The sequence below is a fragment of the Apodemus sylvaticus genome, chromosome 9 (genome assembly GCF_947179515.1).
Source record: "Apodemus sylvaticus chromosome 9, mApoSyl1.1, whole genome shotgun sequence".
NCBI lineage: Eukaryota > Metazoa > Chordata > Mammalia > Rodentia > Muridae > Apodemus > Apodemus sylvaticus.
The window spans coordinates 109,228,336-109,256,294 of NC_067480.1; the positions used below are offsets into that span (position 1 = coordinate 109,228,336).

Genomic DNA, 27,959 nt, shown 5'->3' on the forward strand with positions numbered 1-27,959 from the left:
TCCCAGCTACAGCCATATTGTTTTAACCCAGAAAGTTAGGGACAGCCTGGGCAACAAGTTATCTAATCTTGAGACTGAATAACCACAATCAACTTTCAAGTATAATTGAGTCAGTTTAATATAGGTTAAGTAACTTCATCAAAATTTTTAATCCAACTTAAGTCTTCAAAGCACCTGTTCAAAGAAGAAAAAAATTGATCAGTAACATTTTAAGAGTAGAACTTCTTGGAATCCCAAAATACAATCACTTAAATAATTCTCAACAGCACTTATTACTGATTTAATTAAGTAACTTTACAGAAAGACCACTAAATCTACAGGGCATGATCTCATAACTAATTTTAAGTAGAACACTTTATATATCTTAGGTAACATTTCCATATTAATTAGCTGTGGACCTGTGTCTTATAATCTATGTAACAGCATTTGTAACATTTTCAGTAGCTCTGGGTAACAAGGGCATCTGAGACATTAGTAATTAGGAAAAACGTTTTACATCTTCATCAAATCTTAGCAGCTGCTCACTAAGATAAGACTGCTGATTTCATTCTATCCTGATCTCTTTTCTAGTTACTACTGTCTATATTAGGAATATTCAACGTTTGCTAAAGCTTGGGGTTTGTAATACAATGGGCCCACAGAAAATATTGCTTTTCCTGGCACATCGGCTATCATTTGTCGAAAAGACAGACTTAGTTCCTCAAGTGTTTTCAATAAATGGAACTCATGATTTTGTTCTATACTTTATTATAGGAGGAGGTAAGTGGGTGCATGGCAGACCTCACTATAATGAGTGATGCAAATACTAATTTTGGGAACGATAACCAATGTTTCTAGGGCTTTAGAAGCAAGACTGAGCTGGAAAAGGCATAGGTAGCTTTTCGAATGTGTTGAATCATAAAAGCACAACATTGTATTTTACCACAAAGCTATCTCTACTTCAGGCCCACATCTAGTGCTTAGGAAATGGCAAAGCAATGTTTTCCTGATCTGTAAAAACTGCTTTTGTCTAAATGACCTCCAGTTCTACCTAATACTAGATACACACCTCATCCTTTTCTTGAGCAAATAACATCAACTTTCCCCAAGGAAGTTGCTGCCAAATTTAGCTATCTTGTTCTAGAAGGGATACTGTTACTTTTACAATCCTCTCAGTCCTTGATTTGGTAAGTATACCTAAAGGTACACTGACAGTGCTGATCACTGATTATTTTTCTTAGCACAGGCTTTTCCTGTCCCCCCCACTCCCCCCAACTTGGGAAGTGGAGCACAGGCAGGAAGCTTCGGCCCTGGCATTGCTGAGGTCAGACAGTGACTCGCTTCAGGAGGTTTTGTCATCGTGTGCCCAGAGAGCGGACTGTTAATGGAGACACTGCAATTCGGCCTTTTATTGTCATCACTCCTCAGCAGCCATGGGAAGCCGTCACTGGGAAGAAAGTCAAGACCCCGGTCAGTTCAGCATGTGAGACAAGTACCTGCAAACTGAGCAAGACCACGTGCTCACAGCTCCAATTCTCGGTTGGGAGAGTGAGAGCCAGAAGAGCAGGAACCACAGCAAGCAACTTCCGTGTCAGTTCCGAGTCATGGATACTGCCTCCAATCTCCACATCACCGTTTAGTCAGAAGTGAGCTCACCGCTGGGAAGGCTGAGGCACAAGGATGGTGAATCCAAACTCCGATTATACAGTGAGACCCTGCCTTAGAAAAAGTTTTCTGTAGTGATTAAGTGATTAAACACATTTTACCTTGCTCTGTCACAAGATCCTCAGTAAAAGCAAGCTTCATTAGCCGCTACAATTACAGCATTTTCCCTGGTATGTCTTAAAAACACAGCACTATCTGGGCGGTAGTGGTGCACACCTTTAATCCCAGTAGGCAGATTTCTGAGTTGGAAGCCAGCCTGGTCTACAGAGTTCCAGTACAGCCTGGGCTACACAGAGAAACCCTGTCTCAAAACAACAACAACAACCCCCCCCCCCAAAAAAAACCCCAAACCCACAGCACTAATCTCCTTGATACCGAATTTATGCTTCCCTACTTGCACTGAACACTGTGAGGTTTGGTGATAACTTGTAAAACCAACTTTGAGACTCTCTAAAAGGTGCTCAAAATAAGATTTTCTACTTCAAAAAAAAAAAAAGATTTTTCTACTTCAACAGCCCATATTCATCTGGTTATACATTTCTTTCAGGAAAACTCACCACATATTTTACTATGAGTAGCTAAAAAAAAATCAAAGTGTAGAGAAAAATAGCTTGGTAAGATACTTTATAAAACACTATGCCTTAGAAATGGCTCTAAGGATAAACTTAGCCTTAAAGTTGTATTTTCTTGGAGCTGGCTTCCTGTTGGGATAGCTTCTGCCGTTTTCTGGAGACCTAGGGACAAGTCCTTGGTGCTTATGTTCTGCCTGTAAACACAGTGTATGGTGCCCTGGTGCTGTCCCAGAGGCAGCTCTGAGACATGCTGTCCACATACAAATAGACCCAACATCAAACTGTCCTTACACAAAACCTCTAAACTGTACTGGACTCGTTTTTTTGTTTTTTGTTTTTGTTTTTAATGATGGTAGTTCCAGGGAGCCAACCCACGTGAACAGAAATACCTGTCAGGTATTTGGAGAAGGACCTTTCTCAGGGTTCTCCATCCTGTCATTTCTACATCCTAGCCTTTGTCCCTGAAAGCAGACCCATCAAAGACCTCCCATATGCTGGGTGTGCCCAGTGGAATCTCTGGATACCTCCCTCCTGAATCCCAGTGGTTGTCCTCACACCAGGCGGTTCACACACTGCTGCAAAGTTCCCAGTACCTTTTCAAGGATCTTGGTCCCAGAGGTGACGAAACAATCAGCGAGGACACATCCGAGCATCCCTCAGCAGTCAGTGACAAAGATGGCAGATGGAGAAAATGGATCACAGCTAGTTAAACCAGAAGGGATGGTCTCGTTTAGATCAAGTAGTAGTTCTGTAAAAACAGAACTTGTGAAGAAAGACAAAGAACTAATTAAGTTTTTGCCCTGGAGAAGATGGAAAATAGATCTGAGAATGATGAGGAAGTTATTCCTAACTTCATGTTATGAAGACACTTTTACTTGGCAGAAGCCTTCACAGGGGGAGTGACAGACCTGGATGAGTTCCTGACTGGTGCCTGTCTCCTGTCCTGTAGGCAGTTCCAGCTGTAAAGGGCGACACAGACCACAATCAGTGACCTCTACTGGCTTCTGCTGTCAGGCAGAGACCGATTTCTTAAAGCATTCTTTTTAGGCTGGAGAGATGGCCCAGTGGTGAAAGCACTTGCGACTTTCCTAGCGAAGGCAATTAGTTCACAACCCTCTGTAACTCCAGTTCCGGCACATCTGACACCCTCTTCTGGTCTCGCTCGGCATTAGGCACATAGATGATGCACAGAAACAGGCAAAGTACCCATATACATAAAGTCAGCTTTGAAAAAAAGCATTCTCAGTTTATCACTGAAGTGTAAAATATTCTCATCAGGAACGTAGTTTTCCCCTTTGTGTAAAGACCAGCTAGCTTTCATTAATGCGCGTTCTATCTTCTGTAACATTGTGCTGAATGGTAGGGCTGATTTGGCTAAATAAAATTTGTTACATAGAAAACTTTTTGTCAATAAGCATTTATTTTTGTCTACAAAGTAGACATACAAGTTTAGAATCAACAACAAAGGGACTCCTCACTCTTGAAAGCGTGTAAGCACTGTATAGAACTCAGACAACAGTCTTCAAAGACTTCACCAGTAAGAACAGCAAACAGAAAAGAAGGATAAAAGGTCACAGTATTGAATCGGCTTAAAATCTCATTAGAAAAATGATATTTTAGTCTAACAACAAAAATCAAAATGTTAATTAAATATTTTAATTGTAAAGATTACATCTACCAACATATACTAATAATTTAAAAACATTACAGTATGCCTACTTGATTTTCTTAATGAATCAATGTTTTAATGTTTTTTAACATGCAGTATGGCATTTTCACCAGTTTTTTTTTTTTTTAATTTGTAGAAAAACATAGATAAATTCCCTTCTCCTTCCAAGTGTGAAAAGAAATTAGGCAATAAAGGTAAAAATGTAAATCATAAAATCATCTAGTGTTCTTTTCACAATTCCACATAATAAAAAGGTCAGCGGGGTTCTAAAGTCTCTCTAGACAACATAGTACACGGCAGCTGAGCTCTCTCTCCTTAACCCCTCCAGAGCAGTGTGGCGTAGCAGTGTGGCGTAGCAGTGTGGCGTAGCAGTGGCTACGGAGCCCAAGGTGGCTTGAACCTGCTGAGCTTGCAGTACACACCACTGCCCAGGAAAGAGTTCTTTCTCATCTGCAGTCTCTGCTTCAGGGAAGTCCATGTGATCAATATGGAACTACACAACTCAACGTAGTAAGCTTTGCCTAAAATGCCTGAGAAACAGAATCTTGTTTTATCGTACCACAGAAGCTAGTAGCACTCAGAAACAACCCCTCCACATACGTCTGTAACAGTTTGATACAACAACATTTATGAAAGACATCATACTTTAGTAGATAAATAGATGAAGGCTAATTAAAAGTCTTTTAAGAATAAAGTATCTCAGCCCTTTGTATATCAAACCTGAATCTGAAAGGTAAAGTAAAATAAAATCCATTGTTTTCAAGTATACAAACTATGCCCTAGAGTAAAAAACTGAGTGTCCTGTATTCAAGCCAAGGCTCTGTCGGTGAGGCTGTCGGCGAGGACGGTGCTAGCACATGGATCCTCCATGCTGAGGGTCACTCCTGCCGGCTCCTACAACAAAGCATCAAAAGCCAGCCTAGGTCAGTTGGTCGGTCTAGCCTCAGTTACGCATGTGGAGATAATAATTCAAGAAACACTGAAATAGAATTACATGTAAAAATGACAACCCATTTCAAACACAGCAAGTAGAGAAATACAGAAATATCCTTTCATTCAGTAAGTATGACAGACAGTACATCTGGTGACTGCCCTTAAAGGACCTCTCTGTTTACACATCTCAAGTGGGGTCATGCTCATGAGTAAAGAAATTTAGTTTCTTTCTGGACTCAAATCACAGTAGTATATATGTACTTTGACTCCAAAGGATCTGTAAAAGCAAAGTTCTTTACTATCTGACTATGTTGCTTTGTAATGTGGCTGGCCAGAGAACTGGTAAGATCAAGCCCAGCTTTTTACAGCTCAAGCTCCAGGGACTTGGAGAGAGTTAAGCCCATCAAGTGTCTTCTGCCTCAGCCCGATCTCCACAACATGCAGAAAAGAAGTTGGGTGTAATAGTGTGCTTATAATCCCAGAGCTAAAAACAGTGGAGAGGGATGGATCCCTGAGACGCCCCAGCCAATCAGCCTAGCTTTCCAGGCAAGTCCCAGGCTAGTAGGAGATTTTGTCTCAAAAAATACAGCGGGTGATGCCTTGAAGAATGAAGCTTGGGTCTGACCTCTGCCCCGCACCCATATGTGCACCCTGCACTTACACCTGCATACACGCACGCAGCCCACCTTCCTGACATACACATATACAATAAAAACAAAAGTTCTTACCATTCCTGTGAGTTTTCCAAAGCTAAAAGACAATCTTATTCTATTTTAATCCTACTGTTTTGGAAATCTTTTTCAGGACAGCCAAATTCAAAATTAGAAGCATCAATTACTCTCAATTAAAATAATCTATAAATTATTTTATCTATAGATTATCTTAATTCTAATAAAATGTTGATGGGATTTTCTTTGAATTGATAAGTAAAATTTCTATTTCATGTATATGGGTATTTTGCCTGTATGTATGTATGTATGTATGTATGTATGTATGTATTTGCATACCATATGTATGTAGAGGCCAAAGAGGGTATCAAATCCCCAGGAACTAGAGTTACAGATAGTTGTGAACCACAATGTAAGTGCCAGTAATGGATCTCAGGCCCTCTGGAAGAGCACCCAGTGTCTTAATCATAAAGCAATCTCTATATCCTCTCTTTTGTTTAGAGAGGGTCTTACTATGTAGTCCTGGCTAGTCCAGAACTCCATATACATATATACATACATACATACATACATATATATATATCTGATATATATATATATCAGACTAGCCTCAAACTCAAAATATCTTCCTGCCTCTGCCTCTAAAGTACCAAGATTAAAGTCATGCACTATCACACCAGGCTCAAAATAACTTCATAATTAATCTTTAAAGAATAGAGAAGAGGGGGCCAGCAAGATGGTTCATAGCATACAGTAAAGGGTTCTTGCTGCCAATGCTGACGACCTGAGTGTTATCCCTGGGACCTATGGTGGGAGAGTACTGACTACTCAGTTACCCTCCTACTTCTACACTTACATTTAATCCCAAGCACTGCATGAAATGATGTGGTAGATGTGGTAACGCATGCCTATAACCTCACACCTGGGAGGTGGGATCAGAGGATCAAAAGTTCAAGGTCATCTTCAGCTATCTAGGGAATTTGAGGCTAGCCTGGTATAAGACAAAGTTTCAAAAAGGAATTTGGGGAAGAAAAAAAAAAAGAAATCCCACAAATATTACCAAAACATAGGTCAATAATTCTCTAATGAACCATAACCAACCAAGAAGAAAAAGACTTTCCTATTTAGCAAGCCATAAAAGCCCCAAGACACTTTTACATCAGAAGACAGGACAAGTACAACAGAGGCTAAGAATACAGAAGTTAGGCACTGGTACGACCAAGCAGCAGTGTTTGAGATTAGCATTCCCCAACACAAAGAAGAAATAAAGAAACTGAGGGAGAGGAGACAAAATATTTGACAAAGGTCTTGTACTTTCCATATTAAATTTAAAAAGTTCTAAGAAAGGGTTAGAGGTACACCTTATCAGGGAAGCCCAAAGCCCTAGGCTCCACTTGGGCCCACTACAATTAAAAAAAAAAGAAAGAAAGCAAGAAAAAGAAAAGGAAAAAGAAAAAAAGAAAAAGAAAGCATTTCTATGACCTGGTGTTTGAATGCGATGGCCCCACAGACTCATGGTTCCACCACTTGGCCCCACCTCTGGGACTGTGTGCTTGGGGAAGGAGCCCAGCCTCTCCCCCCCCCCCCCCTCCTCTCACTGTGGATAAGCTGTGAGCTCTCAGCTACTGCTTCAGTGCCTGCTGCCTGCCCGGCGCCACGCTCCCCACCACGAAGATCATGGACTCTAATCTTCTGGAGCAGTGAGCTCCAATACATTTTTCCTTTTTTAAGTTGCCCTGGACATGGTGTTTTGTCATAGTATTAGAAAGTTAACTAAGATGCCAGGCAGTGGTGGCACACGCCTATAATCCCAGCACTCTGGGAGGCAGAGGCAGGCGGATTTCTGAGTTCGAGGCCAGCCTGGTCTACAGAGTAAGCTCCAGGACAGCCAGGGCTATATAGAGAAACCCTGTCTCGAAAAAACCAAATCTAAAAAAAAAAAAAAAAAAGTTACCTAAGAACTAAGAATTAGTGAGGAAAAGCAGCTGAGTTGAGAAACAGCAGTAAAAAGTCCGAGGCCCCATAGAATGCTACACAATACAACAAGATTACAGAAACCACTGAAAATGTAGACAACTTTGAGCAACTCAAAAGAAAATTTAAAAACTTAAATACAATGGGCTACGGAAAGAACTTCATACCTTAAAAGGACAGTTTACCAAACAGCTTTTGTGTGATACCCCCCATGCTTGAGAATGTATGCTTCAAAAGGTTACAACGGCAGCTCTAAGTGGGGACTGCGTTTTATTTGTACTCTAATATTTTTCTTTTCTCCATTTCACTCTGACACTGGTAACATCATGGTTTTATACCTGCACCACATACCTAGTAATGCTGTGTCTTCCCCTGCATCTTCCTTAAGACAGGGGCGGTGTGGCCCAGACTCGCTAGAGGAAGACGACGGAAGGTTGCTTTCACTCCTCTCCTCGTCTTGAGACATCACACTCAGATTCCCAACAGAGACACTTCCTGGGGCAGCTTCTGGGATGGGTAGCTCCTGTGCATCCTCAGGGTCCCCCTTGAGAGGCAGACAAAAGACAATGGCTTTCTCAGTGACATGACCAGTGCAGGGTCATCTTGCTAGTAAACTCACAAGATGTCTCTGACTCTACAGGGAGCCTGGTGGGAAGCACACCACTCCTGTATCCAGTCAGTAAGACCTATAAAGTTTAGTTTGTTTTTCTCTAAAGAGGTTCCCTACCTGATGAAGTTGTATCTCACCTTTTAAATTATTTAAACAAAGTGGCTACTCCCTGAGACTGTCTTCTTGGAGTCCATGACCTGCACTGCTGCTCCATCAGCCCCACTGACAGACAGCCCGGGGCCATTTTACAGCACAGCACTGGGGTATCAGAGACACACAGGCTCTAAACAGCTGAAGGCTTCCTATTTCTGTTCCGCATCCTTCCTTGTGTACAGTTTCCCCACTGGTCTGTCTTCACCTCTCCCCCACCTCCTTCTCCTTGCTGCACTGAAGGAAGATAATGAAAGAACGGCCAGACACCCCTGTAGTCACACTCCAGTAAGCCTCAACACCCGGGGGTGGCTGTCTCAGACATTCTTTTTGGTTAACCTAAGAGCCACCGATGCACGTGGGCGGATGAAGTGACTAAGGTTTGTAGGCTGTGAGCATGGGGTTCACAGGCACTCAGATGTCTCTGCTCTGTCCCAGGAGCATTTTAAAACCACCTCCTCCTCTCTTACCAGTAACTAGACATCCTAGACACAGCAAGCAAAATTCCTGTCGTAATGTCACAATGGCAACTCCTGTTTAGTCTCATTGCAACCTGTTTTTCAACAAAGCTGCCAACCCTAGCTCTACACCAAGCTCCACTCGAGTTCACATCCCTGTGCACGCACGGAAGCACGCACGCACCATCCACCTACTATGTGCTGAGGTGGCAGTCCCTCAGCAGTCCACTAAAACACACTCCTCCATTTCTCCTGACTAACAGGCAGTATAAACTCTTTCTTTTCAGACCCAGATGGCATCTACCATGTTCCCTTGCTATGCTGTATCTCCGGATATGTCCTGATCCCAGGTGGCCTGAAAGTGAAACCCAAGAATCCCTGCTCTAGAAAAGGGACTATGCTATATTTATCTCTGAGCCAAGTTCAATTTAACATCTTAGACAGCATTTGTCTGATTGGTTTTTGCCCAATGAATGTAGTGGACATGGTTGCAAACCAAAGAATTGCTTTAAAGTCTGTGAGGGCCACTGGGGACTCTATGGTGATAGGGAAATAGACCCTCTAGAAACTGAGACATTAAAAACAAGACACGCCCTTAGCACTAAAGTTACAATAGCTTCCTGTCCTTCACAAAGTACGCCACATATGCGCTCTCTGTATTCTAGTAAGAAAATAATTCAACCTCATATAAAATGAAGATCCATCTCTAATACACGAGCTAAGTGGGCTTATACTCTCGCAACAAAATGTACGAGGGTGCAAGTCTCTGCTTGGCTAAGACAGAAAGTGGCCTCACATAAATGGCAAGAGCAGAAAAGTTGGTTTGGAATCACTTGAAAAAGACAACTTAGCACAGCTTACAGTGCACTGAAGGAAGGGAAATTAAGACTTTGTCCAGAAAACAATTCATCAAGCTCTGTGCTTTCTCATTTGAAATTCTGAACCATGAAGGCTCCGCCTCTTGTTGAACTGCAGTTTCTACGAAGGGCATGAACCAAGCCCATGAGGGAGGTACGCTATCCCAGGCTAAAGGGACAGATAATTAAGGAAGTTTAGGAGTTCTGTAAGGAAGATGTGTTTCAGGACAAAGCTGTAGCATAGCAGTCCTTGGATGAAACACTTTCTCCCCGAGGAGCCACAGCTCAGAAACAAGACACCAAGCTCAAGGGCGATGCCAGACCCCCAGCCCATGAAGCCAGCCTGTTCTACTCAGGATGCATACTTGGCTATTACAGCTTTAAGTTGTATACAATGTTCACCCAGTTTATGAGATAGGGAGACTGAGTCCAGGACTTTGGCACAAGGTCTTCAAGCAGCCTGGGCTACATTCCCAGTCCTTCAAACATTGCTAGCTAAAATACATTATAATTTTATCAATAGTATTTTGAGGCATAAATAGAGTATATACAAATCTAAAAAGCAAACAAAAAAACTGTGGAGCCCATAAAAAGTAAAAGCAGATATCAGAAACTATTGGGCATAGTATGTGTAAAATGTGACTCTGAAACCAGAAAGTATAGGAGGCACCGCTGTTACATACATCCTGTGATTCAATTTACATAAAACCAAACACGCAAGCGTTTGCACTCATGCACAAGCACACGCATGCATAAGCAAACACACACAGAGGATGCTGGCATATACAGAACTATACTCAGTAGTTACAAACTGGGGAACACATTCATGTGCTATAGTATTCTGTCATAAACACACACAGAGGATGCTAGCATATACAGAACTATACTCAGTAGTTACAAATTGGGGAACACATTCATGTGCTATAGTATTCTGTCATAAACACACACAGAGGATGCTGGCATATACAGAACTACACACTCAGCAGTTACAAACTGGGGAGCACATTCATGTGCTATAGTATTCTGTCATAAACTCGGTTCACTGATTTATGTGGACTACTCTACAAATTCATCTTTAATACTGAGAACTTCTTTACGTAACAGTAAGGATATCTGAAGGAACATTAATCTGCTTGTCTTGCCTCTGGTCAGCAATAAACGTTAGATACTCAGGAGGAACTGGGGTAGAGATTGAATATAAACAAAAATGCAACAAACCCAATATCCCAGGGCTTTGATGACATCAAGTTTACACATTGGACACGTTCGGTGATCCAAAAGCCATGGGTCAATGCATATTCTATGAAAAATATGCCTAAAAAAATTAAGTATGTATTAATGTCTTAAAATAAATGTTTGCATATCTTATAAAGGAAACAACGAATTTTACCAACATACCCTCTATAAAGTGAGCAGACCGTATATCAACATGAAGTCTACCCACTTGTCTTAAGTTATTTTCCAGTCTATTTCCCACTCAAGATTTTGGACTTAGCGATAAATGTTTTTAAAAAGTGAAAGCTCTTCATTAAACAAAAAAAATGGTGGATCTATTTCTACCACATACTAAATCGTGTGTGTGTGTGTGTGTGTGTGTGTGTGTGTGTGTGTGTGAGAGAGAGTCTATGGTTTTGAGATTAGGGTCTTGCTATGTTACTCAAGCTGACCTGGAATGTGCTATGTAATCCAGGATAGAATCCTCCTACCTCTGCCTCCCAAGTACTAGGATTCTGTTATGGGCTACAGTGCCCAATCATTTTTATGTGCCTTAGTAGAATACTTATAGACCATTTAGGCTAGCAAAGCCCACAAATAAGGTATCAGTAATAAAGTAATCCCAAGCTGATAGTATCTTCTTCAAGTCAATAAAGTGACTCAAGTGGAAATATATATTAATCATCTGAGTGGCAGAAAAAACAGTTATTTCCACTTGCACATTTTATAAGCTTCCTCTGGAAGAAGCATCTGTGCTACCAAAAAGGCACACACACTTTCACTTCTGGTTGGTTTATCTTGGCTTCCTGCCCCTCCCTCCCACATAATGTGTGAGCTTCAGTCTTTGAAGACAGACAGACGAGGCTGAGAGCCCAGCTGTGACTAGACAGCGCGACCACAAGGAGCTATGTGTCCCTAATCTCCACCTACACCGTCAGCTGTTCAATGTCTACATGTACTTACAACTTACTGTTACTCTGCTGAAGACCTTCTTTAAACAAAAAGTTGCTAGTGCCATTAAAAATAGTAATTCTTTAAAAAAGAATAGTAGTTCTTAATTGTGGAACACTCTAGCCCAGTTTGTCATTCAACCACAAATTAAAACTCACTGACCCACAAGAAATTGTCCAAAAATGAGAAAGAAACTTCAGTTTTGCTGGGGGATGATTTAACATGCTGCTCAGGAGAAAAGTGGACAAAATAAAAACCCTAATAAGGAGAGCAAAAAATGTGCACACCTAACACATGTGCAAAGGTCAAGTGCAAACTCAGAGCAGCAGTCAGCGCGCACCTCCACCTCCCCTGTGCAATCTCAGGCATCACTCTGAAATTGGAAAGACCTCTTCCAAAACCAGCCTGAAACTCTACGTTCAATGCTCATGTGCAGAGCATGATCAGCCCGTACTGACCTCAGTTCTACTCAGTGACGACTGTGCTGATCATTTACAAATACTGACAGAATTTAGCCAGGCAAGCCTCAGGGAACTGCTATTATTGTGGTACTCATTTTATTTCCTCAACAGAGGTACCAAGAATTCAATCTACTAAAAAGTACCATATACATAGTAAAATATTTAAAAAAAAAAAAAAAAAAGCTAATCAACTTACTTTGTAACTTGATTCTAAAATATGTAAAGTGTAATTGACATTTATTAGACTTTTTTTTTTTTAAAAAAAAATCTAATTTCTACACATAAAACAAACCCCTTTGCTAATAATCAGCATTTCTTTTATGAGGGTATGTTTTTGAGATAAGGTTTCTCTGTGGAGCTCTGGCTGTCCTGTAACTCACTCTGTAGACCAGGCTAGCCTCAAATTCAGAGATTCTCCTGCCTGTCACTCAAGTGCTGGGATTAAAGGTGAGTACCCACTTCCTGGCTAACCAGCAATGTTTTTAAACAAAATTTTCTTAAGTCAATTAAAGTAGCCAATTATTAAAAATGAAATGGCTACTTCCCAGTTTTAAGTGCATTCGTGCTACTGAAACCTTAGCAAAGGGCAGGGTCCCATTTCATACAGCTCTGAAAGGATCCCACAGCCCAGCGTATAAGTAACGGCAAAGGCTGTGGTACTGAACCCACTCCTGGGTCACTTGAAGGCTCTTAGCCTGCCGTTCTTGCTTCTTTCCAGTTAGCACGCTCTGCATATACACGCTCTGGTGTATAAAGGACTCTAAGTGAGCCTTGGTAAGACTAAAAGCCAATGCGAGGCAAAGACATACAGCAGCTCTTAGTGGTCACCTACAGGCCTCTGAAAACAGAAGGAAAGATGAGGTAATCCAAGACCAGAAGACCTTCCTGTCAGAGAACATGGAAATCTTTGTCAGAACAGTGAAACTTAAGTAATTTTCAGTATCTTAGTAGGAAAAAAGTATTCATACTTGCATGGCAGGATTCTGATAACGTCTCTGACTTTAAAGTTTTCAATACACACTGCACAGTTCTCGGCATCAACATCAATTCCCTGCAGAGAGAGCGAGAGTCACATGTACACACATTGCACATACTGCAACAGTAAGTCAGAAAACAACGAAATTGACCACAACAATGGATCCTACTACTCTGCTGGAGAACCCGGACCTAAAACACACTTCATTCTTACGGCTTTCTTCAAGCACATACTTGAAGAAACTGAATGAAAGGGGGACAGAAAACCACTGTCTGCCTAACCCAGGCACTAACAGCATTTTGAATAGTAAGTGTTTGAAGAAATCTTAGATGAGTAAGGACAAATCACTCTGACTTCAGAGGTCTTATCCCCAGGCTGGCCTCAGGCTCACTGTAGAGCCAACAGTGACCTTGGCTGTCTCATGTTCCTGCCTCCAGCTTCCAAAAGCCTGGATTATACTCAGGAATCACCAGGCCCAGTTTACATGGGGCTGGACACTGGATTCAGGACTTCATCAATGCTCGATAACACTCTACGAAGCTAACTACATTCCAGCCACGCCTGCTATGATGAAAAAGAAAAGAGTATTTTCAAGTATAAAACATAAAAGAGAATGAATATTCAAATAATCCATTTGGCTTTTGGAATTATCTAAAAAGAAATTTGTATCTCTGAAAGAAGACTTGGAAACAATATAATGGCTACACATCTGAAATTTTACTTCATTATTGTTAACCCCAAATTAGAATGAATTAACACCTTTGCCTAAAAAATGAACAAACATATAGAAACAGACATTATTAGCAGTGCGGTGGGAGAACTGGCACCACTTCTACATGTAAGAGTCTACAGGCCACAGGCGTTCTGAGAGTTAGCCTGGGTTGTTGGGGCTAGACAGCAGAGGCTGAGACAGGGGCCCAGAGCCTCCCGAGACATGTGCTTCTGAGGCTGCGATGTTTGGCAACTTCATATTATGAAACATGGCCCCACTACCCTTGAGTTATTTTTTAAACATATCCTTAGCCACCTATAGCAATTAATGAGGAAGCAGTGAAAACCAGATTTTGTGTGTATATACCATTATTAGAGACTATAAAAATTAACTTTATAACAACATTTGAAACTCTCTGCTGTGGTATTTTATAAAAACATTTAGTTATTATTTTTATATATAGTACCCTTGCATGAAGTTTATGCACTGCATGTGCATGTATGATGCCCTACAGGCCAGAAGCAGAGAGAGGGCAGAGGGGGTGTTTCTGAGCTGATCCGGGTGCAATAAATCAAAGTCAGGCCCTCTGCAAGAGCAATTAGCACTCCTGACCACTGAATCATCTCTCCAGCCCCTTAAGTTATATGCTGTGGGCTGGAGCGATGGCTCAGTGGTTAGAAGCACTGACTGCTTTTCCAGAGGTCCTGAGTTCAATTCACAGCAACCATATGATGTCTCACAACCATCTGTAATGGGATCTGATGCCTTCTGTGTGAGTCTGAAGAGAGTGACAGCATACTTAAATCTTTTTTCTTTTCTTAAAAAAACATGCTGTAAAATTCTTTATTAATTTATAAGCTTATATATTATAAATAAATCCACAAGAAATTAAGATAAATAATCACTTGTCTTCAGGACTGGATAAGATGCTGACTGCAAACAATCATGTTCCTGTGCCAGTTCACAGTGTAAAAACACTCCCAATCCAGATGCATACTTCACAGACCAGGCCTTGTTAAACATTATTTTGACAATTTTAAAACAAGTTTCTGGTATCATATGAATGTTTTGTATAGGAAATATTTAACAAATGTTGGGTAGAGAAAGAAAATAGTATTGATTTACTTGTATTCTCAAGGGCTCAGCTCAGTAAGTTACACATATGAATCTGTCTTCTCACATGTAAGGTATGAGATTTCCTGCTAAGAAGAGGAGAAAACAGCACCAAGTACAAGAGAGTTTTAATAGTACAAAGCACTGATTTCCTTCCTGCAAATGAATTGAAGAACAAATAAGTTTTTAGAAATCAGTTCTCATAGCCTAAGACCTGCATCTAATTTATAAATTACTACAAGAATCTTTTCTATTAATTCCTATGAAAAATTCTAGACATACTCTGTACTAAGAGTTATAGGGGGCTGGGTGTGGTGGCACACGCCTTTACTCCCAGCACTTGGGAGGTAGAGGCAGGCAGATCTATATGAGATCCAGGCCAGTCTGGTCTAGAGATCGAGTTCCAGGACAACCAGGATACACAGAGAAATCCTGTCTTTAAAATGACAAAAGTTATTGGGGAATGAATAACCCAAAGCATATCTTAATTCTAAATATACCACAGAAGACATTAATAATAGATTTCTTTTTTTTTTTAAACTCAAAAGGTCTAAAATGTAATATCCTTTAATAAAAGTCCTTATGTAGACAAGAAGAGACGTGAAGACTGGAAGGCGAGTCCCACAGCTTCCCAAGAGCAATGGGTAGTGTGGGAGCACGTGAGTCAGCCCACACACAGGGCAGCACAGCACAGCATGGCAGAAGATGCCGGCCACAGGAACAAATGCTTCCACACTAGCCAAGTTTCCCTCTACAGGCCTGGCCTTGGGAGCCAGGCTCTGCGCAGCTCCCTAACTGCTTTTAGTCTCTCACTGAGCAGGTCAAAATGGCTCCTTTTTAAGCATGTAGTTTTAAGAATCTCCTTTCTCTCCTCTAGAGGTGCTCAGTATGCCCTTGCAAGAACTGAGGGGCTTGGAGAGAATGCACACACAGACTCAGATTCAACAGAATGCGATGACCCAGGTGCAGACTTTTTAAATGCATAGCATCTTTACAGTCTTCACCTTGTCCTGCAGGGACTTTCAAAGACAGGAATATCGAACACTGTGTGATTAGGAAGCACATTAACGTAGCAGCTATCTTCTAAATCAAACTTTAACTCATTTGACCTTTTTGGGAAGGGCATGCTGGAGCCGTGTAGGACTCCATGCATACTAAGCAGGAGCTCTACTACTGAGCTACAGAGCTGGGCTGGGACTGTAACTAAGGACTGCCATGGTGACCCTTCGTTCATTACACTTCTGTCAACTGTCCTTACGACCTGAGACACATACATGAAGGCCTGACGAAGCTTGTTACTGCTGAACAGAAGAGAAGTATTTTGCCTGAGAAGAAAATACTACTCCAACACATAAACATCCTCCAGTGGGAAACAGACAAAGCACAGGAAAGGATTACCTTCTCTCCATGCTTCACATTGTGTAGCGGAAGCTGGCCAATAACCTTCTTAGTTTCCTTTCTATGATTCTTAGGGAGGAAAACAGTATTATTAAATCGTCTTTTTATAGTAACCCACACATTACAATTTATGAAAATAGCTTAGAAAAGAACATTAACTTTTAATATATAAAAGAGCCATATAAACTTATAAGCTACTTGATGATGATGATTATATAATGCTTCGCTTTAAAGCCCTGACTGACCTTGAGCTCAGAGCAACCCAGGGTTACAGGCCTGAGCTCCCCTGTCCAGCTAAGAATACATTTCTTTACTTACTTGCCAGTGTGCAGCAGTAAGCTTAAGTCGAGGCCCTCATGAACTCCATGCAAGTGCCCTCCCATAGGGCTGTATGCCTAACCCAGGAACAGGTGTTTCTAAGTCCATGTCTGAAAAAGAACACCCTTCCTTTCCTGTGTGTATGTGACGTTGAAATGGAAGTGGAGAACTCTAGCACTCTAATCATGAATGGTCATTTAGCCACACCTTTTCAAGTTCCTGAAAACAATTCCTACACTTAAATATTGGCCAAAAAGTAATGATTCCCCAGGAAGAAGGCCCCATCCACCCTCCATCAATGGTGCCCACGAGGAAAGAGTCCTGCCCGGTTATCAGGCCAGGAACCATATTGTGCATTAGGCCCTGGTGCCACTGGAACCCTCTGGCTCTTCCCTGTGCTGTTACAGAGAAAGGGTCTGCCTTCAGACAGATGGCTCGTCAGCCCCTGCAGCGAACACAAAGCAGCCCTCGCTCAGCCTTACGCTGAGCAGAATGCAGGGGCGTTCTCACGTGCCCTTTGGCTAGGCCCCTCTGTTTATGTACCTGCAGAAGCCAAATGTACAGAAAGTAACCCAATTAAACATTTATCAAAGTCATATGACTTCAATGCATAAACTGAAATTAGTGTGGTTAAATGTAAGTTCTAGTAGTATAGACTATATCTATGAGCTATTTAAAAATTAAAATGAAGTTATCCATAACTACCTGACTTCCAAACTGTGAGCCAGTGTACAGGAAGCGCTGTATATAATAGAATATCAGCCATGCTAATGAGATAATCATCATGGTGATGAAGGCAATGGCCACAAACACCACAGACTGACCGCTGATGAACTCTTGCATATGACGAGTACCCATTTTTATGTTCATCTTGACCGGAATTCCTTTTTGCACCAGGTCAAAAATTTCTCGTCCTTTTGGGTAACTAATCATAATGACGACTATGTTTCCTGTTCCTGCACAAAAGAACAAAGAAATTAATACAGAAGACAAAGGTAAAGTTAAGAGTATGTTCATTAACGTGTACATTTGAAAACTTCAAATAAAAATGAATAATTTTTCAGAAAAACATCAACTGCCAAAACTAGTTCCAAAAGCATGAACATAGTCTGACTAAAGTAAGAAAATCACCATTAACTGCTCTCCCCAAATCTACGACACTGTGAAGATTCACAGATGGTTCTACCATCAGACCTTTAAGAAGCACAAAATACTAGTGTATTTAAATTGTTCCACAGCTAATTAAGAATAAGAAAAGGACATTTCCAAGCATGTGGCCAAAGTCTAACCCAGAGGTGGAAACAGCAAACTCTCAGCTTAAGCAAAGCCTGGACTATACAGTCAGCGAATGCTGGCCCAGCTACACATCGAGGCCCCACCCCAAGGCCAGCCACTACACAGCAAGGCCCTGTCCCAAGGCCAGCCCAGCTACACGAGAACCTGTCCCAAAAATCAAAATTCAAGATCTGGGGAAGGGGCTCAATGGCAGAGTACCACATGTATGCCTGGTAACTATGGAGGCCAAAACAAAGTGTCAAATGCCCTATAACTGAGTTACAAACAACCGTGAGCTGCCGCGGAGTGCTGGGAATCAAATATAATCAAGTGTCCTGAAGCTGTCTCTACAGCTCCTTCAGCAATTAAAAAAAAAAAAAAAAAATCTGTTAAAAGGACAAAAGATTCTTATTGTCCAAAAAAAAAAAGGGGGGGGGGCACCTTAACAGATGTCGTGAGAATTTCAGACTCCAGAATCTTTCAATGACATCAGCCCCTGAATCAGTAAGACAGAATCCAACATGAGTAAAATCAAGTATTTGAGAGTGTTCAGGATAGTGACTGGACAGGCAGAGAGGACAAATACAAAGACAGTCTTTTTATCCCTCCCACTCTAAACCTTTAAAAAGCAACAGTGGTAAGTACAGTTATACTTCTCAGTTCATGTCACCTTATTGTGGTTTCTGTGCTTGAAACTTTTCACTGTCCCTTTGAAAAGGGACAGCGAAAAGTCAGCAGAAGGCTGACCTCTGTCTTCAAGACCAGGAAAAGCAGTTCAGATCCACCTATCCACACTGACCAGGCTACTCAGCTGTCTCCTTCAGGTAGTTCTGAACAAGTTGGTGTTCAACCAATAGAAGTGAAAAGGACAGACAGGACTATGTCTGAGGGCTGGGGACGTGCGCTTAGCATGGGAGGAGCACAATTTAAACCCAAGCACCTCTCTTAGAAATGTGTAACTATTTCATGCTGCATGAATGAGACCTGTGCTGCAGACACCAGCAGAACATGGCTGTGCTTTGCTAACAGGCATAGTGAGAGGGATGAAAGAATTCAGAAGCCTAGGTTTGGGGACAGCATAAACATCATTTCCCTGGGAAGCAGCAATGAAGTTCTGGTGTAGGTTAAATGGTGCAAAAATACTTAACCAGACTCCCCAGATATCACTCCTCAGACCACTTGGAGGTACAACTTTCAAGTAGTACAAAAAGCTGCTTCTTCCATGCTTGCAGGAATGCTTCTCAAAATTCTTTCTCTCGCTCAAGCCTCGGTTTAACAGGCTTTAGACAACAATCACACCTTGGGGACTAGTTGAGATGACTCAGCAGAAAAGCACACTCACTGCTCTGTAGCCATGAGATACTGTAACTCTAGTGCTAGGGGATCTGATGCCCTCTGGTCTCTGTGGGCACTTGTACAAACACGTACACATAAAAATAATAAATAATTCCTTAAAAAAATCAGATCTTTCCCTGACAACACCGATGGACATAAATGAGGGATTCTTTATTGTTCGGTTGCTGCACCTATGAAAGAAATCTTTGATTTGCCAATATTTTCCTTGATTTGTCTCTCCTTTGACCTGCCAATTTCCCCTCCCCCGCCAATGGCCTGCTATGACAATACAAATGTCCATAAAAATACATATGTGCACAAGTGAAGCAGTAGCTCTGAAAAAACTCAAGAGAAAAAAAAAAAACAACAGGTAAAGTTGCTATCCTTAAAAATCTCCAAGTACTTCCTTAGTCGTACCAACAGAGTTGCAGAGCAGAAAGTTCTAGGATGAATAGTGTGATGTGTTTGCTCTCAAAGAAACTTGGGACAAATGGCTAACTGAGGTGCCTATTTAACATATCAAAGTAGACTCTGGCTGATCCAGTGACTTGTTCCAGTCACCCAGGCCGGTCTTGCTGGCCCTTCCCAGGCCCCTGAGGCTTGCTCCCCTCCCCCAGCTCCTCTTCCTATAAAGCTCAGCCACTGTGGTTTTAGTCCTCTTGGTGCTCTTGGTCTCCTGGCTGGCTCCAACCTCTTCTCCCTCTTCCCTCTCACTCTCCCTTCTCTCTCTTCTCTCATGGCCCAGTTCAGTTGGGCTGTGCTCTCCCTCACATCTACAATGAGCCTTTTCCTCAACCACACCTTGAACATTATGTTTTTTATTTATTCATTCATGTGGTGAAAACAGCATACACTATGTTATCTTACTGAGACGTATAGTCCATAGCATTTCCACTGTGATCTTAGCCACAGGAACTTTGTTACTGAAATGCCAGAAAGGTTCCCTTCTAAGGTGGCCTCTGCTCACAAGGTGATACTGGAACCAGTTTGAGCCTAACCAGAGGAAACTGTAGTTTCCTCAGCATTAATGTCCTTGTTGTCACTGGGAAGACATACCTGGAAGCAAGTACTACCTATCTCTAGGAAAATGAGGGTTCAGCAGTCCAGAAACATGTATAGCAACAACTAGGACACAGCTGTAAGACACCTAAAATTACAAGGTACACACTAAAAGCCTATTCTGTTGTTGTTTTTGAAGATATAGAGCTTCTCTGTGTGACACTACTGACTGCCCTGTAGACAAGACTGGCCTCGAACTCACAGGAATGCACCTGTCTCTGCCTCCCAAGGCACATCCTACCACCACCTGGGCTGCTAAAACCCTTTTTAATCAAATGAGAAACTTGTAGACCATTTCAATAGAGACAATGTTACAATGCTGCCATCTCGGGTAAAAGCTTTCATACAGAATTCCAAATGGCTTCTATTTTGTAATTACCAGGTGATACAATTTCTGGTGCCAATATAATCACATTCATATTGTGACTATGTCGGCAGAGGGGTGAATGTGTGAGTGTGTGTGTGTGTGTGTGTGTGTGTGTATGAACAACCTCCATTACTGAACATCTCACTTAAAGGAGAGAGTTGCTATATTGTCATTCTACAGCTGAGGGCTGAGATGATGAACCTTCAGGGAGATGTTCAGTGCTCCACGTCACCTGCAAACACTGGTTCTCAGGGTCGAATGCTCAAGTCCAAGTCAGTATTCACTCCTTGAATCTTCTCCGCAGGGTGTGTAGCTGCAGAGGCAGGCTTGAGCTCAAATCTCACTGTCTTTCACTGCCACAGTGTGTGCTCCTGGGCAACTGCTCTCTGAGGATGCTTTACAATTTGTTTGTAATTAGTTTAAGGATGATTCTTCTTTGGACTGCCACTTACTTATTAACAAGAAATTAGAACACAAAGAACTATAGATATGAAGGATAATCTTGTTCTGAGTAGAGGGAAATCTTTCACAGAGAGGCACATTTACATTTTATCATCAAGAATAGAAAAAGTTTTACGAACCGAAGGAATTTTTCCTAGGTTATAAAACTATCTTGGAATCATATTTACGGGCTCAGTAGTTAAGAACACTGGCTCTCGTTCCAGAGGACCCAGGTTCAAATCTGAGCACCCACATGGAACTCACAGTCATCTATATATAACTACGGTTTCAGGAGATTCAATGCCCTCTTCTAGCTTCTACAGGCACTGCACACATACAGTGCACAAACACAACATGCAGAAAAGAAATTCAAATAAGAGAAAATAAATCTTTAAAAAAAATTATATTTGAAATGGTGATGAGTCTAGCTTGGCCATTTTGTTGAATGAAGAGGAAAGTGAAAAGTTAACCAAGATGAGAAAACAGCATACTTAGCTCACTGAGTGAAAAAAATATAGTATTTTTTTAAAGCTGTGGCCTGTAGAGGCAGTAGCTAGGACTGGGGCTGGCTTCTTGTGAATCAGTTCTGATAGACAGGACTATCTGTAATCACAGCTGCTCAGGAGACTGAGGCAGAGAGTTCTCAAAGCCAGTCTGATCAATATACCAGAACATTCTCATAGCTGGGCAGGCAGCTGTGCACGCAGCAAGGCGGCTTGGTAAAAATGGGCAAGCCCCGGAGGGAGCTCACGTGTGAGCTAAGGGAGGCCACACACACCCAGAGATCACCAGAACTCTACTGTCTCTCACAAAAACCTCTGGTCCAATCCGAAAGAGGTAATCTGCTCAGGTAATTTTGTACAATTGCGCCTACATTGGTACAAGAGAGAAAAATCTCAGCTAAACAGGTGAATTTCTTCACAGAAGGCATAGAGGCTTGAAACAGAAGAAACAAGCCTTAGGAATTCTTTTCCTTCCCTGGGGCTTAGTGTTACCATTCTTGCTTGACTAAAAAGGTCATCTTGCACAATCTCACCCACAAAGTAATCTCTACACCTTAGCGGAGGCAGACAGGCCCGAGGGGAGTTTCTGTTTTATTTCTGTCTGAGCACAGGGTCCTTGCCCATGGTATCATCATAAACCTTGCTGAGGAACAGATTCAGAACAGTAGTTTTAGCAGGCCAAATTAGTAGTAACAGAATTTCATGTTTTCCTATGCCAAAAATAACCATTTCCTTCTCAAATGCTTGTGTTCCCCTTGCTACCTTGTCAAAAACTAAACAAGCACACCAGTAAAGGATTTGCACTTCTTCAATAACTTTACATTTTACTATCAAGACATATGAATGTAATGTAACATTTTTCCTCCCAAGGAAACTAAAGTCTACTTCAGTATTGCCTTAAAGAAGATAAGACCTACTGAAATATTTAAAGTAGTAGGTTAAATTTCTGGTGGAGAAAACTAATTTAGCAGCAATAATTGATCTTAAGGTTCTAGTAAAGGAATCTCCTAAACTTTCAGGTTCTCTTTATAAGTAAACTGCCACATTCTAGCCACTTCTATTCCCTTGGAGAATCCTCAACAAAATTAAGGTGTAGCACAAATTCAGTTTAACCTCTACAGCAACTCCTGCTCTACCTGTAGACACTGTCATCAATATTTTAAATTGTGTGTTGAGCACACACACACACGCATTCAAGTGGTGTGCCCAAGGAGGCCAGAGGAAGGGCTCAGACCCCCTGGAGCTAGATTACAGGTACTGGTACTGTGAGTCATCTGTTACGGAGCTGGGACCTGACCTGGGCCTCTGCAAAAGCAGGGCTCACTGTTAACCACTGGTCTCCCCAACCTCAGACAGGCCTCTTCTACACACCTTGTCTAATTTCTTTATAGGTCTCTCCTCACTAGACAAGGACTACCTGTTCAATATATCAGGTTTTTGAGACATCCAGAAGAGATGGCCCATGGAAGGTTTCTTTATGAATGAATGGATTTGAAAAACAGGCTTATCTTCCAGGACTACAACTGAAAAGCCCTATTAAGAGGAATTACAGTGGAGGAAATAATATGGAATGTACGTGTCTTGTTATACAAAATAGAAATTTTTGGATGGTTGTGTTAGGGTGATTGAGGAAGACAAAATTCACAATGTGACACTATATAATTATAAATATTTTGTGTAATTTGGTTTTGTCAAAATTTTTGGGGTTCTTGGGGGAAAGAGATGTGTAGAAATGGCTGTGGTTAAGAACACTTGCTCTTTAGCAGAAGGCCAGGTGATTCCCAGGACGTAACTCAGTTCCCAGGCCCTCATCTCTCCTTCACAGGCATCAGCCATGCATGTGGCACATCGACATACATGTAGACAAGATACTCATACACGTAAAATAAACAAAAACAACTAATGAGGAGTCTAAGGGAAGAGTCAAAGCCCAGCATGAGCTATTTATCCAGACCTCATCACAAGAAAACATCAAAACTCAACACAACAAACACTTTACCTCTACTTCCTCCTGCAAAATGGACTTCTTGTACACAGTATAGACCACTCTTACTCAGAGAACACTTTTGCAGCTTTTCCATGCGAATTCATTTCAGACCTTTTAGCTTTTGCAACACTACTTCTGCTACACACAAGTCCTAAGCCCACCTATAACACATACACATGGCTTCCTAATATCCTGAACCTGTCAAAATCTTTCTGGGGAGCTGTCCTAGCTAGCCCCATCTTCTATGAGGCTGTTAGGATGCTACTTCTGGCTCCTTATGGCACCAAGAGAGATTTTAAATTCAAATGTGAAGTTGTAGATCATTTGAGAGCATAGCATTACACATAATCAATAGCTGATTATGCATAAAAAACCATTTAATATGTACTTCTGATACAAAATGAGTATCTCTTAATATATGGCTTCTCTAAAATTGGTTATTTCTTTTCCTTTTTTCCAAAACTTAAGTTCTTGGAACTAGTCATAATGAAATTTTAATTAAAAGTCTTATGCTTCCCATTACTGCAACATTATGGCCGTTTTCAGTGGTCTTAACCTGAGTAGTCTCTAAGGTAAGGTTTATAATGCCACCTTACCATTGGCAGCTTTTTCTGAATGTCTGCAGGACCCCTGGGGTAAGCAGACTAATGGCCGGCTAAGTTGGGTACTCTTCCACATCTCTGTAACACCCTTTGACTTGATGCAACTCGAGCCCTTTCTCCACTCCTCTGCACATAGTAAACATGATTCAAAGATGTAAAATGTCATTCCTAAAGAGTCACAGCAAAATTTCAGCTGGAGGAGCATGTTACTTATTAACCTACAAGAACTACAGTAAGGCCAACTCTAAGGCCTTAATGACTTGGTTTTATCTTCTTTCACCTACCCTGGTCAAGATAATTTCTACAACTTATCTTGGGCACCAACACCATAGCTTTCCACACCACAGCACCCAGCCACTCATAGACTTTCTAAGCGCCCGTGCCTATAATTCAGTTCAGTATAAACTTTTCTGGCCTGTGAAGTTATGTTTATCACTACTGACAGATCATAAACCCGTGACAGGCAGACACTTGTCTTAGGTATTTCCAACAAGCAGGTACAATGCTTGGCCCAAAAGGACTACTAAACCTAGGTGTGCTAAAGCTAGAATGTAAGGTGTAACCGTGAGTTACTGCTGTTCTGAGAGTGTGATCTTAAAGTACTGCATCTTTAAAGTCCTCAATTTCAATAATGACTTAAAATTTAAAAGCTATCTAGTGCTAGATTCCAGTGAGAGAAGCAATGAGTTTCAGAAGATCTGGAAAACTACTCCCCATAACTTGGGAAGGTTATCAGTATTCAAATTCAGAAGCACACTTCTACCAGTTTCATAGAAATCCAGTATTACACACAGCTCAATCAATGGGTTTTCATGACTTCAGCTACATTCTGACTAAACAGAAGAAACCAACCTAAGTCTCAGAAAACAGCCTTAGTGGCTCTATTTAAAAAAACAAAAACAAAAACAAAAACAAAAAAACAACCCTTCGGCCAAATTTAAAGAAGGTCTGTCAAAGCTGGCTTCTCCCACCTTAATTCTTCTCAAAGTGCCAGATTATCAATACTTGGTACTCAAATGGACTAAGTTCTGTGAGAGCTAACGTTTCCATCTCTGCAGTGTCTACAGCTGAAGATCAAGAGTCTGACTTTATCTCCAGCTTTTCCTGTTTCTCAATCTGCTACCAAATTAATTTTCCTTTGGTCAGTGGTTCAAAATGCTAGATAATTTTGCTGCTCCCTGAATGAAGTTCTGACAAAATCTCAAGGCATTTCTGGTTGTTATAACTGTGGGGGAAACTTCTAGAATGTCTGAAGACAGGAACATAGCTAAACATTCTATAGGTCATTTTGAGTATGTTTCCTTAGGGTTCTAACTTAAAGGCCCTCAAGAAGATTCAGTCACTTTCACATGTTTTCCAAAAGGTGATAATCCTCCCTTAAAAACAAAACAAAAACAAACAAAAAGACAACCCCCCCCCCAATGCAGAATTATTATCATGCTAAGGAAACTAGAAAGGAGGCAGATAATGGGGAAAGAAGTGTCCCTCCACAGGAAGATTCTAATTAACATGATTGAGGTGTTTTTCTGGGTCCAGATAAATTATATGTCAACAATATAAACAAGGAAGATTGCTGAGCCATGTTTAGAACAAGAGGTGTCTGCTTGGTAGGATGTCAAAGCCATTATCAAAGAATGCAGAAGGGCAGAGTTAGGAAGCTGTAGGGTAAGGAGCTTGTCGTTGAAAAGAAAGCTGTCCACATTAGATGTGCATGCATTCACACATGTACACACCCAACACCAAGGAGTCGCTGTGCTGCAGCACACCGGCCTGTCTTCACCGAAAGAACTGAACTTGGGAATATATCTGGAATGCTAGGATCTCTCTGGAGCCTTGTGGAAAAAGGGTGTGTGGACAGTGACAATTAGGTTGATTTGCAATCACTGGGCTAACTGACAGACTCAACACCACCACAGGGACAACGATCTCTTCTCACCTACCACTGTGACCAACAAACCAACTCTTGTGTTCTCAAAGACCCAACTTCTCTGGGCATTTCTGCATTCTAGAAGATTACTTTCACACCATTTCAAGTGCTCCTTACTTTCTCCTACTCCACCCTACTATGCTTCTGCAATTTATACCCATTTCTCTCCTAATCTTGAGTCAACCTTGAAAAAAAAGAATTGATCTGCAAGCATAGTTCACTTCCTTGCCAGCAAATAGCCATCATTCCCAACCGTGCAAAATATGGTCAAATCCAATTTTGTCTTTATAAGCTCTGTGTCCCATGCACACCAAAACAGAACGAGAACAAAAATACAGTACAAGAAAGAGGGTGTCTTAGCTAGCAGCAGAAACTTAAAAACTGTAATCACAGGAAATTCAGAATGAGTCAACCGTGTAATGTCTAAAGCTAACATGATTGTAAAAGGCACAAGAGAAAGACAATCAAATTCCGGGTCCCCAGAGAGAACTCTGTCCCAAGGATGACATTTTGCAAACTCATCCTTGTCTGTCCCTGGAACAGCTTGTTCAGGAGCGGTCTCCTGACAGAGGTAGCAAAGCCTCTCTTTCCTTCAATGAAAACAGTAAAACGATTTCAACTGTCCAAACAAGGATCGAGTGCGACCACCCTACCTACACGTGTCGTTGAGAGAAACCACAGCGAGAAAATTCAGGTTTTCCGATCCAGGGTTTTGAAAACACTCAGATACTCCTCGTCGAGGGGAAGAAACCAAAATGGGGAGCCACGAAGCCATCACTTTAGGTTGGCGAAGAGACAATGCGAGCCTAGCGTGCGCTAGCCGTCCCCTCCTACACACTCACCACTCAACCAACTTTGGGAGCCGGTGAGCCGGCCTTATTAAGCGACCCGTGTTCGGGAATCCGGTGTGTTTGTACTCCCCGGCCGAGGGCCCTTCCCTGCTTTCGCACCCTCCCGAGGTGAAGCTCCGATCCAGCGTGTGCACGCACTTCCCGGGTGTCCACACCACCCACCCGGGAAACCACCAGGCTCGCCCCGGCCGCGAACAGCGGCCCAGCGCCCAGCCTGCTCACCCGTGTGCGACATGGGTTCGGTGGCGTTCCCGTGGCGCTCCAGGTTGTAGACCACCACGGCCGAGGCGTTCCTCCGCGCCGCCGCCAGCACCTTGTCCTTGAAGGTGCAGGTGCCTCGCGCCACCAGCGCCACCCAGGACGCGTTGCCGAGGGCGCCGGGCGCCACGAAGCGCGTGTCGGGCGCACAGCCCTCCGCGTCCGAGGGCGCGCGCGGGACGCCCACCAGGCCCTGCCTCTCCGCCCTGAGCGAGCTGTCGCCGAAGCGGCCGCTCTCGGACTCGCTCCACACCGTCAGGTTCGACTGCGGGTCCACGTACTCGATGCGCACCATGGCCGAGTACCACTCGAGCGCCCCGCCGCCCACCCCGGGAGCACACAAGGCCAGCGCAAGCACCGCGAGCGCGTCCCGGGCTCCCACGCCAGCCGCGGGCCGCCGCCGAGCCGCCATGGCTGCCCGGCCGGGCTGCTGAGGAAGACGAGCGCGAGGCAGAGCGAGGCCGAGCGCTCCAGGCCGGCTCTCAGCTCTGAACAAGCGGCTGCGGCTCGCGAGAGACCGCCGAGCGCCGCGGGGGCGGGCCCGCGGCGCACGCGCACCTGGAGGGGCGTGACTAGGGCGTGGCGACGGAAGGGGTGGGGCCCTGCCCTCCGGCGCGAGGAGTGCGCAGGCGCGAGAGTCTGTGCGGCAGGGCAGGCTAGCTGGATGGTGCTTGC

General features: G+C 42.5%; 1 protein-coding gene and 1 non-coding gene across 8 annotated transcripts; both read right to left on the reverse strand.

Annotated features, from left to right (window-relative positions):
- Nucleotides 1-100: 100 nt before the first annotated feature.
- Nucleotides 101-27,827, reverse strand: Rnf149 (ring finger protein 149). 7 transcript variants are annotated; one of them, XM_052193094.1, is made up of 9 exons: nt 27,249-27,827; nt 17,385-17,635; nt 16,362-16,430; nt 13,131-13,213; nt 10,754-10,850; nt 7,812-8,004; nt 3,125-4,779; nt 1,476-2,918; nt 101-174 (listed from the first exon to the last, which is right to left on the reverse strand). In XM_052193094.1, the coding sequence occupies exons 1-7, from the start codon at nt 27,694-27,696 to the stop codon at nt 4,736-4,738; spliced, it is 1,185 nt and encodes a 394-aa protein (XP_052049054.1). In that variant the 5' UTR covers nt 27,697-27,827; the 3' UTR covers nt 101-174; nt 1,476-2,918; nt 3,125-4,735. The 7 variants fall into 7 exon arrangements, with proteins under 7 accessions (XP_052049054.1, XP_052049053.1, XP_052049056.1 ...); XM_052193093.1 differs by having other exon boundaries at nt 1,476-2,978; XM_052193096.1 differs by having other exon boundaries at nt 1,476-1,646; nt 2,810-4,779.
- On the reverse strand, nt 1,298-1,408 carry LOC127693168 (small nucleolar RNA SNORD89). The gene has a single exon (XR_007979633.1). It is a non-coding gene; the product is annotated as a small nucleolar RNA SNORD89 (small nucleolar RNA).
- Nucleotides 27,828-27,959: the final 132 nt, after the last annotated feature.

What these genes read in the sequence shown, in the direction of transcription:
- Rnf149 (XM_052193094.1), bottom strand. Translation starts at nt 27,696, where the DNA reads ATGGCGGCTCGGCGGCGGCCCGCGGCTGGCGTGGGAGCCCGGGACGCG. An exon ending in CGAACCCATGTCGCACACGG is followed by an intron (nt 17,636 to 27,248) that starts GTGAGCAGGCTG and finishes TCTTTTGTGCAG; the next exon opens with GAACAGGAAACATAGTCGTC. An exon ending in GGAAGACACAGCATTACTAG is followed by an intron (nt 4,780 to 7,811) that starts GTATGTGGTGCA and finishes GCTTTGTTGTAG; the next exon opens with GAGCCGGCAGGAGTGACCCT.